We start from the raw sequence: 12,355 nt of genomic DNA on the forward strand, positions 1-12,355 counted from the left end.
ATAAAAAGCAGTCACAAAATAGGTAGCATACTCTTGGTGGCACCCATTACCAAGCATTACTATTCATAAATGTTTAATTCTAAAACCAAAAGAAAAAAGAAAAAATACACTTGGGAATAAAAACTCAAATAGCATAACATTTATAATAATGAATACATATAAATTTTTCTTCAAAATTAGATTGTTGTGCTTAGATTCCACTCAAGTTGATAAAACAAATAATAATTATTATAAAATTATAACAAATTTGATATTAAAAAATTAAGATGAGTAATAAATCTTGGTAATATGGATATCATGAGTTCTTTAACACTACTGGGAAAACAAAAAAATATCCCAGGATGAAATTTTCACAATAGAACAACTAAAATGTATTAAGCAGATTTATGCTTGAATTAATAATGATTCTGCATTTAGAGGGGTCGTTATGAAATGGCTTTTGCTTATGCCCTTAGTTATAAAGTGTCTAGTTCTCTCACAATGGACTCTAACCAATCCTGTACTAGGAAGTAGCTAGCTGATGCCACAGTATATAGAGTACAATGCCTGAAATCAGGAACACTTACTTATTTGAGTTCAAATTTGGTCTCAGACACCTACTAGCTGTAGGACCCTGGACAAGGTACTTAACCCTATTTGCTTCAGTTTCCTTATCTGTGAAATGAACTGAAAAAAGAAATGGCAAACCACTCCAGTATTTTTGCCAAGAAAACCAAATGAGGTAACAAAGAGTTAGGCCTGAAAAACAGCAACAACAACAACAAAGAAAGACCCCCCCTCTTTCCTACAGGGTTTTTATTGGGCATCCAATAAATGTACATCCAGCAGCAAAAGAACAGTATTGAACATAGGTATTAATGAAAAACATTTGAATAAAAATATAGTTATGAAAAATATAAAATCTCCCAAATATATATTTTTAAAATGTTATTTTATTTTTTCCAATTCCATTCAAAGATTGTTTTCAGCATCAATCTTTGTATAAACATTTGAGTTCCATATTTTTCTACCATCTTCCCTTTCCTCCCCCTTCCCCATGACAGGGAGTAATCTGATTTAGGTTATGCTGTACTATCATGTTTAACATAATTCCATGTTAGTCATGTTGTGAAAGAAAAATCAGAACTAAAGAGAAAAAAAAGCATGAGAAAGAAAGAAAAACATAAAACAAGTTTTTTTAGAAAATAAAAATAGTATGCATACAGACTCCATAGTTTTTTCTCTGGATGTGGATGTCATTTTCCTTTACAAGTCTGAGAACTGTCTTTGATCACTGCATTGTTGTCAATGTGTACAATGCTCACTTCACTCAGCATCAATTTATGCAAGTCTTTCCAGGCTTTTCTTGAGAAAAGTCTGCCCACTCATATACTACAATTTCTTCAGCCATTCCCAGGGGGATGTTGGGTATCCCTTCAATTCCCATTTCTTTGGCAAATGTATTTTTAACAAGGGCAAATTTAAGAATGTCACAAATGGAAAAAAGACAAAGATCGGCAAAGTTGCCAATTGTTTTTCTCTCTCCAAGCACTTGGTTCTGTTTTCACTCCTGTTCCCAGGCAAGCAGTATCCAAAATGAAACATCCACAGCTACAACACCAACCCAATTTGTTAATTCAGATGGAAGTCATTTCTTATGATCTTACAGAAGGGAACTGAAGATATTGCAGAATCCAGATGCTGCCAATCTGATCTTATGCAACTGCCATGGGATGATTTCTCCATTCACTTTTAAATCCCTTTTGATTTGGCTTCTATCCTTAGCATTCAAATGCAACTGCATTGATCATTTCTCAGAACAGATCCTTCTAGATTTTCTGAAGCATTTAATATTCTCTTTCCTCTCAGACATTCACTTCTCACTCAGTTTTTGTGCTTCTGACTTCTCCTAGTTCTTTTACCTATCTGAATACTCCTCCCCATTCTCTATTGGCCAGGTCCTTGGCCAGGTTTTCTTCTCTCTTCATACTTTTTCTCTTGGTGATTTCACCAACTCCTATTGGCTCATTTATACCCTCTACACAGTTGAATCCCAGAGTTTTATATCTGGTCCTAATTTCTCTCCTAAACTTCAATCCCATCTTACCAACTGTCAGACATTTGAACTTGTATGTCTTATAGGTATCTCAGGCTAACTATTTCTATAAGGTAAAAGATCATTCTCCTAACTAAACTTATACCCTCTTCTTAACTCCCAGTTTCTTTTATCAGTACCGTCTTCTTCTGATAATTGAAGTTTGCAACTTCTGAGTCATCCTTGACTTCTGCCTCTCCCTCAACACCCACATGGGATCAAATTGTGTTGTTTTACCTCCATGCTATCTCTAGAATCCTGTTAATCATTTGTTGCCTGGTCTGATCCTGCCACTCTCCCGTTTGAAACTTTCAATGTCCTTGTCTATCTCTGCTAGTATAAAATGAGAAATCTTCTATTTGGCATCAACAGCCATTTCAGTCTAGCTCCAGACAATCATTCCTATGGAGATTATTTGGCATTAATCGTTTATTCTATATTCCAGCTAGTTCATCCTACTTGCTGTTCTCAAAATAGCATTCCTCTTTCATTGCAAAGGTTGTGCCACTTCGTGGAATGTGCTCTTTTCTCTTTTCTGTTTTATAAAATCCACAGCTTGCTTGAGGTCTCAGTTCAGAACTGTCTCCTATAGAGAGATCTATTCTGCTTCTTCCAACTGTTATTGCTCTCTTTCTCCTCAAATTATTGTGCAAATCCTTCTTTATTTGTGTTCTTGTGCATATTCATGTTAACATTTGTAGCAACTCCCCTCTAGACAACTCTCCAATTCCTTGTTGCAGGTTGTTACTTCAGATTTAAGGCACGCTGAGATTCCAGGACCCCAATCACCCTTCTCTTCTCTTGTTTCTGATGGACAGATTACTCTACTGAGCTCTCTGGGCCTGCCTATCTCTGAATCTCAACTATAGCATGGACTTTTGTGTCATCTTTTTATAAGTTTTGCATCTCTCAATTGCCTGCTAGATATCTCTACCAAAGATCCAACTAACATCTCAAACTCAACAAATCTAAATTGTATTATTCTTCATCTGCTCATTTAAATTTGCCTTTTCCCATATTTCTTTCCATGGTAATACCACTTTTCTAATCATTCACACTTTAAACTTCAGAATCATCTTTCAATCTCCATTTGCCAAAACCTTTCAGTGTTGTTAAATAATACCCTCCTAGCATTTTGTACTTTTCAGGTTGTACTAACCTGATTCTGGTTTCTTGTCCTGCAACTTTGTCTCTTCACACGGACTATTCCTCATGCTTAGAATATACTTGTTTCTCATCCCAACCTGTTGAAATCCTCTTTATTCAGGAATCAGCAGCAGTGCCATCTCCTGCAAGAAGCTTCTCCTAATTGTCCTGACATTTCTTATTTTACTCTATGTCTTCTCCCCTTTACTGTGTTATGTTACATATAACATATTTATCTGTCACATTCCCTCAGTAAATTTCATAAATTCCTGGAAGAAAATTTACTGTTTTTCATATTTCTATTCTTAGTATTGAACACAAAGGCTAGAACATAGTATGGATTTTGTAAGTATTTTAATTGAATGGAATTAGCAGACTGACCCAAGAAAGGGAAAACAGCTATATGTTGAAAAGAGTTGAGGTGTATAGGTGGCACAGTGGATAGAGCACCAGCCCTGGAGTCAGGAGTACCTGAGTTCAAATCTGGCCTCAGACACTTAATAATTACCTAGCTGTGTGGCAAGCCACTTAACCCCATTTGCCTTGCAAAAACTAAAAAAAAAAAAAAAGAGTCGAGGGACTTTGTGACTATAAATTCAGAATGAATTAGTAGTTGATAAAAAGAATAATGAAATTGTTCTTAGGTCACATTAATAGATCATTAGATTCTATGTTGCACTGTTCAGACTGTATCTGGATTATTAGATGCAGTTTCAGATACCATACTTAAAGAAGGATAGTGATATCCAGAGACTTTTTTGTTGACATACTAAGAATGATTATAAGAACTTAGTGTATTTAGCTCTGAGAAAAAACTAGAGAGACACTATAGTTGACAGAGGGTCTATCATATAGAGAGAAGTTAGGCTTGTTCAGTATTACTTCAGAGGACAGGAAATATAATGACTGAGAGGTAAATTTTGATTATATAAAAAGTTTTAATAACTTCTCTATTCTAGCAATGGATTAATTATAAACAATATTTGTTAAGTAATTTATTGTTTGTAAAAAGTTTTACATAGAGTATGATCTTTGAGACTCAAAAGAATGCTGTGAGATAAGTATTATGAATAGTATTATATATTTTGCTGTTGGGGAAATGGAAGCCCAGAGAAGTCATCTCTTGCTTATGGTCACAAAATGAAGTAAATGCCAGAGGTGAGATCTGAGTCTAACACTATCCACTGTAGCCATCTGGCATATTGGAAAAGTCTCCTTAATTGAATTCATCAAGCAGAAACTGAAGTACCATGTGTTAGGGATACTATAGATAAGATTTCTACAGTGGCTGAGGGATTGGAGGAGATTTCTTCCAAGGTTCCTTTAAACTTTTAAGTACAATTATCATTGTGTGAGCTTCTCTCTATTGAATTTTTCTTTTCACTTTTCCCATAAAAATATAGAAAGCTTTTAAGGATTATAATATATAATAAAACATTGCATTTAACCCTGAAATATTTTCTTGTGAGAGAGTTACTGAACTCATTCAAAAGACCTGACTGATTTCTGAGCTGATTTATTTATTGACCTATCTGACCTTGGCCCAACCTAACTTACATATCCCTATGCTTCAAAATGTCTTTTGATTGGATCTGTCATTTTGATTAAAAAGTTTTATTGGGTAAATAGTTACAGACCAAATATACCCCATACAAAATGTTACCAAATCTTAGGCCAATAATAATATCAAACAAAAAGGTTTTTTTACATCCTAAATTGAATCTTAGCAACTTAGAGAAGCCCCTCCAGCAAGAACAACTAGTTGTAGCTCCATAGAGACTCTAGGATTATTTGAGCCTTTATTCATAACACACCCAATGAAATAGGAGAATGAATATTCAAGATGTAGACTAGAGCAAGAACTTTAAACAAGAGATGTTAAACTACTCTGCTTTCTAATAGAAGAAACTCTATTTGGAATTATTCAGATATCCTTTGGTTATGGCCTTGAATTGTCTTTTCCTTTCTCCTATTTCCTCTAAATAGAGTAGGGAGAACTAACTAACTAGTTGCCAAAAATCACCTCTTCTCTCATCTTTCCTTCAATAGCTCCCCCTGACAACCTGTGACATGAGACTTGGATATTATTGTATCTTAAGTCTTGAATGAATTTCTTGCTCGGGGCTCACTTCAATCCCACTAGTCACAAGGCTATGGTTTAGTTTTTATCTGCTTAAAAAGATGTTGGGGCCTTTTTCTTTTGATCCAGAAAAATCTTAATCTTAATTTTCTATTTCCTGGACTGGCTAATTTTGAAATAAGTTTTGTCATGAATTTATATTTGAAAGACCAGTGATTTATTCCACTGATCCAGCTTCCCTGTACGCTATGAATTGATATGGCTAAAAATGGTGTTCTAAGGCTACTTCTGTGCCTTTATTTGCAGTCTTTCTGGCTAGAAACAATGTATCAGAGTTTTCACTCTATTGTCATAGTTTCAAAAACCTTCCACTATGAAGACATATCAAAGCAGAATTGCTATAAAAATCAACTGAGACAATGTATGTAAAGAGTTGTACAAAACTTAAAATGTTATATAAATGTTAAAATAATAGCAGTAAAAGTAGAGATTTATTTTTAAAAAGGAAATCCATGGTTAAATTTAGTCAACTGGTCCTTTAGAAAACCAGAACTCTCCAGGCTTGTCTCTATCATTACAACATTTGTTGCATATTTTTTTTTTGCAGAGATCTTTGAGAGGTAAATTAGTTCATTTAGTAGTTGAATTTGTAACCTTTAAAATAATTCATGAATTCATCGCTTTTTTCTTCAAAGGTTTATTTCAAAGTTTCAAAAAGAAAACTCAAGGAGTTATATTTTCTCAAGAACTTGCACTAGATTGTTTTTCAAATCATTTTAAAATTGTATTTGACAGGGATCTGTTTTTTCCTATACTTTTGACGAAAAGCAAAAAATTGATACAATCTTGGATGCTTCTGGTGGCACTATACGGGCAATTGACTTTGTCACACTTGGAAACCAATACTGCATGGTGAGAAAGTTTTTCTACTCTATTTAGAGATGTATTGGCTGAACTATGAATACCCAACTATATACAACTTAAATATGTACCCATATTGGAAAAAAGCATTCATTTCATTTTATTTTCAGGTAAAATTCATTCTCTTCCTCCTACTTCCTCTTCACTGTCCTCCTGCCACCCCATTAAGAATGCAAGAAAAACAAAACCCATTACAAAAATGCAAGTCAAACAAAACACATTTCTGCATTGACCATGACCAAAAAAATGCTGTGGGATAAGCTCATAATCCTCAATCTGTACTCAAGAATCCAACACTTCTCTTATCTGAAAGTGGATAGCATGTTTCATCATGAGTCCTCTGAAATTAATAATGGTTCATTGTATTAATCAGAGTTACCAAGATTTTCGAAGTTGATTATTTTTACAATATTGTTATTGTACAAAGTGTACTCTTGGTTACTTACTTCACTTTGCAACAGTTCGTACACAACTTCTCAGTTTTTCTGAAATCATCCCTTTGTTCATCCTTTATCCAATCAATAGGCACCCCTTTTTTTACCACCTCTTTTGACACATTATAAAGAGAAACTATTTTCTTTCATATGAGTCCTTTTTCTCTTTATTTGTCCTGTTTGGGATATAGACTTAGTAGTGGTATCCGTGGATTTTATGTGGTATACATAATTTAACAGCTTTTTTGGAATAATTTCAAAGTGCTTTTGAAATGAGTAGGTCAGTTCAGAATTTTGTGAATATAGTACATTATTAACATGTTTGTTTTCCCACAGTGCCTCCAACATTTATCATTTTCCTTTTTGTCATCTTTGTCAATGTAATGGGTGTGAGGTGCTCCCTCAATATTCTTGACATTTTCTTCCTCTAGATGAATTTTGCTATTATTTTCCTAGCTCTATAAAATAATGCTTTGATAGTTTAATTGGTATGAAACACAATTACTTAATTAGTTTAGGTAGTATTGTCATTTTATTATCTTCTTTTTTATCTTTTTCTGCTGAATTTTTTTAATAAAATGCAGAAATGATGATTTATGTGGGTTTACTTTATATCCTACAACTTTGATAAAGTCATTAATTGTTTCATTTAGTTTTTTAGGTGACTTTCTTGGGTTCTCTAAATAAACCAGGATCTATAAAAAGTGATAATTTTGTTTCTTCTTTGTTAAGCTTATTTCCTCAATTTCTTTTCTTTCTTTTCTCTTTCTTCTCTTTCTTTTCTTTCCATTTCTAGCACCATATTGAATAACCATGGTTATATCCTTGGACATCCTTGCTTTATCCTTGGATCATATCATTATCCTTCTAATTTATCCTCATTAGAGATAATACTGAGTCTTGGTTTTAGATGAATACTATTCATCATATCAAGAAAAATTCTATTTATTCTTAAGTTTCCTAAAGTTGCTGTTGTTTGAAAAAACAAGAATAGATTTTGCATGTGATCAAAAGGTTTTAGGTATGTATTGATAAAGGCATATAATTTTGTTGTTTTTTTGTGAACATGCTTAATTAAAGTCATAGTTTTCTAAATATTGAACCTGATATAAATATAGCCTAGTCAAAGTATACTATCTTTGTGATATGCTGCCAGAGCCCATTTTTGCATCAATATTCATTAGGGAAATTGGTGTTTCTTGGTTTTGACTCACCCTAGGTTAGTTATCAAGAATATATTCTTGTAATAGAAGACATTTTGTAGGACCCTTTCTTTTCCTGTTTTTTTTTTCAAACAGTTTATGTGGTATTGGAATTAATTGTTTTTAAAATGTTTTATAAAATTTGCTTATAATCTACTATGGTACTAAAATTACTTTTTTAATTCAAATGCTTTACCAAACATCAAATCAAAACTTAGAGTGGTAGAACCAACAAAAGTTCAAAGTGAGACCTTTTTTCTTGTCTAAGGAAACTTGTGAAGTCTGAAAGAAGGGTATGAGATTCTAGAGTGGAAGCTTGTCTGGAATTCACATAGGTGGAAACAGCAATAGAGGCTACAGCAGTAATAGAAGCTTTGGGAGCTCTCAGTCCAAAGAAGGTCAGGGAATAGGACAATTGGACAGAAAGAGATTACAAGGGACCCACTGCTTGTGCTGGGTATAGCTGGTGCTGATTGGCAACAATATTGCCTATACGCAGGTCTGGGTCATAGTTCAAGGGCAGAGACAAGTACTTGTGTTCAGTCACAAGGAGGACAGGGACCTAGAGGAAAATGTGAATATTCCATTGAAAAAAGTGACTGATGTGGAAAACAGATAGAAAAAAAGATGATTTAAGGATTATTGGGCTACTAGAAAGTGTTAATCAAAAAAAAAAAGAATCTAAACATCACATTTCAAGAAATTATCTAGGAAAACTGTCCAATATCTTACATGTAGAGAGTAAAACAGAAATGGAAAGAATCCACTAATCATCTACTAAAAAAAGATCTCAAAATATTATAGTAAAACTATATTCCATATATAGTATATAATATAGTAAAACTACTTTATATAATATAAAACTATTATATGTGTGTGTGTGTGTACACATATATCTTTATATATAGATGAAGATATATATTTATACTATGTTTACAAATATTTCACTATATTTATATTAAAGTAAAATTCCAGAACTCTCTGGTCAAGGGAAAAATATTATAAGCATCTGGAAATAAACAATTCAAGTATCATGGAACCACTGTCAAGATCACACAAGATTTAGCAGCTTCCATTTTAAAAGAGTGGAGAGTTTGGAATATGCTATTCTAGGAGGCAAAGGAGTTAGTATATGACTAAGAATGACTTACCCAGAAAAACTGATTATAATCCTTCAGGGGACAAAAATGGATTAGAGAACTTCTGATGAAAAGTCCAAAGTTGGATGGAAAATCTGACATTCAACAGAAGACTTAAGGAGAAGCATAAGAATGTAAACATGAAAGAGAAATCACAGGGGACTTAATGTTAAATTGTTTACATTCTTATATAGAAAGATGAATAATGTAACTCCTAAAATATTTAACAATATTAGAGCAGTTAAGAAGAATTTATGTGGACAGAGGGCATGAGTGTGAGCCAATTATATTGGAATGATTTCCAAAAAAATTGAAGAGGTGAGAAAGAGGAAGGCACTTTAAGAAGGGAGAAGGGAGAGGTAGAATGGGGAAAACTTTCTTTTATTAAAGAAGCACACAAGGAAGAGCTTTTACAATGGATGGGAAAATATGGAGTACAGTGAAGGGCAATACCTGAATCTCACCCTCATTAAAATTGGTTGAAAGAGGAAGAAAATATGTATACATTCAATATGTATAGAAAATTATCATACTCAAAAGTGAACTAGGGGGAAAAAAGGGATAAGAGAGGAGGGAATTATAAAAGGATGCAAAAGAGAAACTATGGTAAAGTTTCATGTAAATACATCAGGTAGAATTGCCTCTAGTTTATTTTATTAGTCAATTTCCATATTAAAAATAACATCATTTTTATTAACTGATTAATAGTTAACTCATAGTAAAGGTAATATTCAATGCATTTTTTTTTAGATTTTTCAAGGCAATGGGGTTAAGTGTCTTGCCCAAGGCCACACGGCTAGGTAATTATTAAGTGTCTGAGTTAAGTGTCGGATTTGAACTCAGGTACTCCTGACTCCAAGGCCAGTGCTCTATCCACTGCGCCACCTAGCCACCCCCTTCAATGCATTTTAAAATTACAAATGTTGATTTTGAAATTTTCTTCCTACCTGAATTGTTTTTTCTTAGTATAAATGGCACTAAGGGTCACATCTCAAGATAAACCAGTAGAGGTTGACCTGCCTTGACAGTGTGTATGCTAAAAATACTCTAAAGAAAATTTTCAGAGATTAGTCTGAGCAAAAGAAAGTTTTTATTTGCTTTTCTCGAGAGAAAGGCAGACTCATGGAAAATCCAGCCCAACAACAGAAACAGAAAAAAGAATGAAATGTTTTCATAATATTTTTCCCACCTGATGATGAGATAATTTGGGACCTTCAACACTATCTTAATGAAATAATGTCTATGGTTAGACTATTTGCAAAAATAGTCTTATCATAAAGTAAGTGGCTCATGAGCTTCTCTTTTGGAATGCAAGGTCTTTCTAGGAATAGCCCAATAATAATAATTTGTTTTTCTTAATATTTCTTAGCCCTGAAAGGACTTCACTAGGAATATTAACCCTGTTAAGGTTTTACTGGGAATATTCCACTCAACAGAAAAGGGGAAAAGTTCATTTTTCATAGAAAGTAATTTTTATATTGATAACTGTTTTTTATTATTGCATATCTCTTACAGTCAATAACCATTTTAGGAGAATTTTCTATTTGGTCAATTGAAGATGGAGTTCCTATCAGCAAATTATGCCTTAAGACAGAGGTATGTAATATATATATATATACATATATATATATATATATATATATATAAGAATTAGGTATTTTCATGCTAAAACAACCTATCTTTTCATGTTCACATGAACTAATCTTCCCTAGAAATGCCTTCCTTTATTGATATTGTATATTTATCTTTTGCTACTTCATAATAACTTTAGTGTATAAGACTGTTTAGTTGATTTATAATAAAGCTCTTTGTATTCTACAATGTACTGTTAGTGTGATACTAGTATTTCATAGATGAAATTCATTAAGTATAATATCAAATTAAGGCAAAAGTAATGGAATAGTGAAAGTATTCTTTATGTGTATTATAATTCTCAATATTATACCAATTTTAATGGGTACATGAAACAGTTCTAGGCATTATAAAGTTCTACTGTTGTGCAAAGATGATGTAGCCTCTTTCTTTAATGAGATTACAATCTCAATTCTAAAGACTTAACACTAAGCATTATACTCTTAAATAGAAGAATTTTAAGACAAAAAGATAAAAAATAAAATCAAGCAGAAGACAACTCATAATAAAAAAGGATGAAAATTAAATATTCTAACTCTCAAATTATGCAAGATAGGAAGAATTTGTAATCTATGTGACTATGACTCAGTTTAAATTTAAAGTAACCTTAGGATTCAGCCAGACCGGGGTTCTTAACCTGGAGTCAATGAACTAGTTTTATTTTTAATATTTTGATCATTTAATTTCAATCCAAATTTTTCCTTTGTAATTCTATGTATATTATTTTATATACTTAAAAATAATATTCTGAGTAGGGGTCGCTAGGCTATACTATACTGCCAAAGACATTCATAATAAAAAAAATTAAGAACCTTTAATGGAGTCCAACACTTAATCATATAGAATTCAAGAGAAGGGAAGTGACTTGCCCAACATCATACAGGAAATTGGAATTAGAGCAGAGCTAAATTTAAAATCTGAGTCCTAATCCAATGCCGTGTCCACTGTACATGCTGCTTTCCTTTTTGTGGTCACTAAAAGAACAAAAGAAACCTATAAGTTTCATTTCTAGGATGAGTCTTTATCCTTCTACAAAGACCTGTTCATGAACATGATAGGCGTTATTAATAATAGACTAATTTCCTTATGCAGTGCAGTTCACACTGGTAGAGAAAATACCTTTTTCCCTTTGGTGGATGCAGCAATGTCTGAGCCACTAGTTAGGAGAACTGATGCAACCATTCTGGGATCAACTTTTTTTTACTGTTTCTAGGACAGTGTCACTTTTGGATGTTTCATGACTTTGTACCCCCTAAACTGACCTTAAAACTTTGTTCAATACCTGGTAACAATTGAAGAATAAGGGTGCAAAAAACCCCAACTAAGATAATTATCATCTTTTTTGATATAAACCACCACTGCCTCAGAGAATGATAATTTGAAATACTTGGGGAAAAAAAACCTGAGTCATTTATTTTTCAAGCTCATGCTAGAAAGGATTTAGGCTGGACAAGATTGAGAAAATACTTTTTAATCATACATTCATTTTATTCATTCTTTCTGCAATAAACTTTTGTGTATCAACTTTTGCTAGGTGTTATTGGAAATCCTTACCTTTTTGGTGACTTGAGGAAATAAGATATAAACATATGAAACAACTGGAACATTAATTCATGAGAGCATAGCCCAGCTTAGATTATTTTTCCTACAGGGATCTTAGCATGGAAACTTGTAAAGTGGGAATGCAGGCACACTAGTTTGTAGGCAATGCGCAGAGTTCTTTGAGT

At 32.9% G+C, this 12,355-nt stretch overlaps 1 protein-coding gene across 1 annotated transcript in view; it reads left to right on the forward strand.

Annotated features, from left to right (window-relative positions):
• Positions 1 to 12,355, forward strand: part of LOC141521319 (cilia- and flagella-associated protein 43-like) — a 288,518-nt gene that overhangs the window by 41,422 nt on the left and 234,741 nt on the right. The window contains exons 10-11 of the mRNA XM_074233774.1: positions 6,096 to 6,212; positions 10,512 to 10,592. Of these exons, the coding sequence (XP_074089875.1) occupies positions 6,096 to 6,212; positions 10,512 to 10,592 (198 nt within the window). The remainder of the gene's footprint in view (positions 1 to 6,095; positions 6,213 to 10,511; positions 10,593 to 12,355) is intronic.

This window comes from Macrotis lagotis, chromosome 4, assembly GCF_037893015.1.
Source record: "Macrotis lagotis isolate mMagLag1 chromosome 4, bilby.v1.9.chrom.fasta, whole genome shotgun sequence".
Lineage (NCBI taxonomy): Eukaryota > Metazoa > Chordata > Mammalia > Peramelemorphia > Peramelidae > Macrotis > Macrotis lagotis.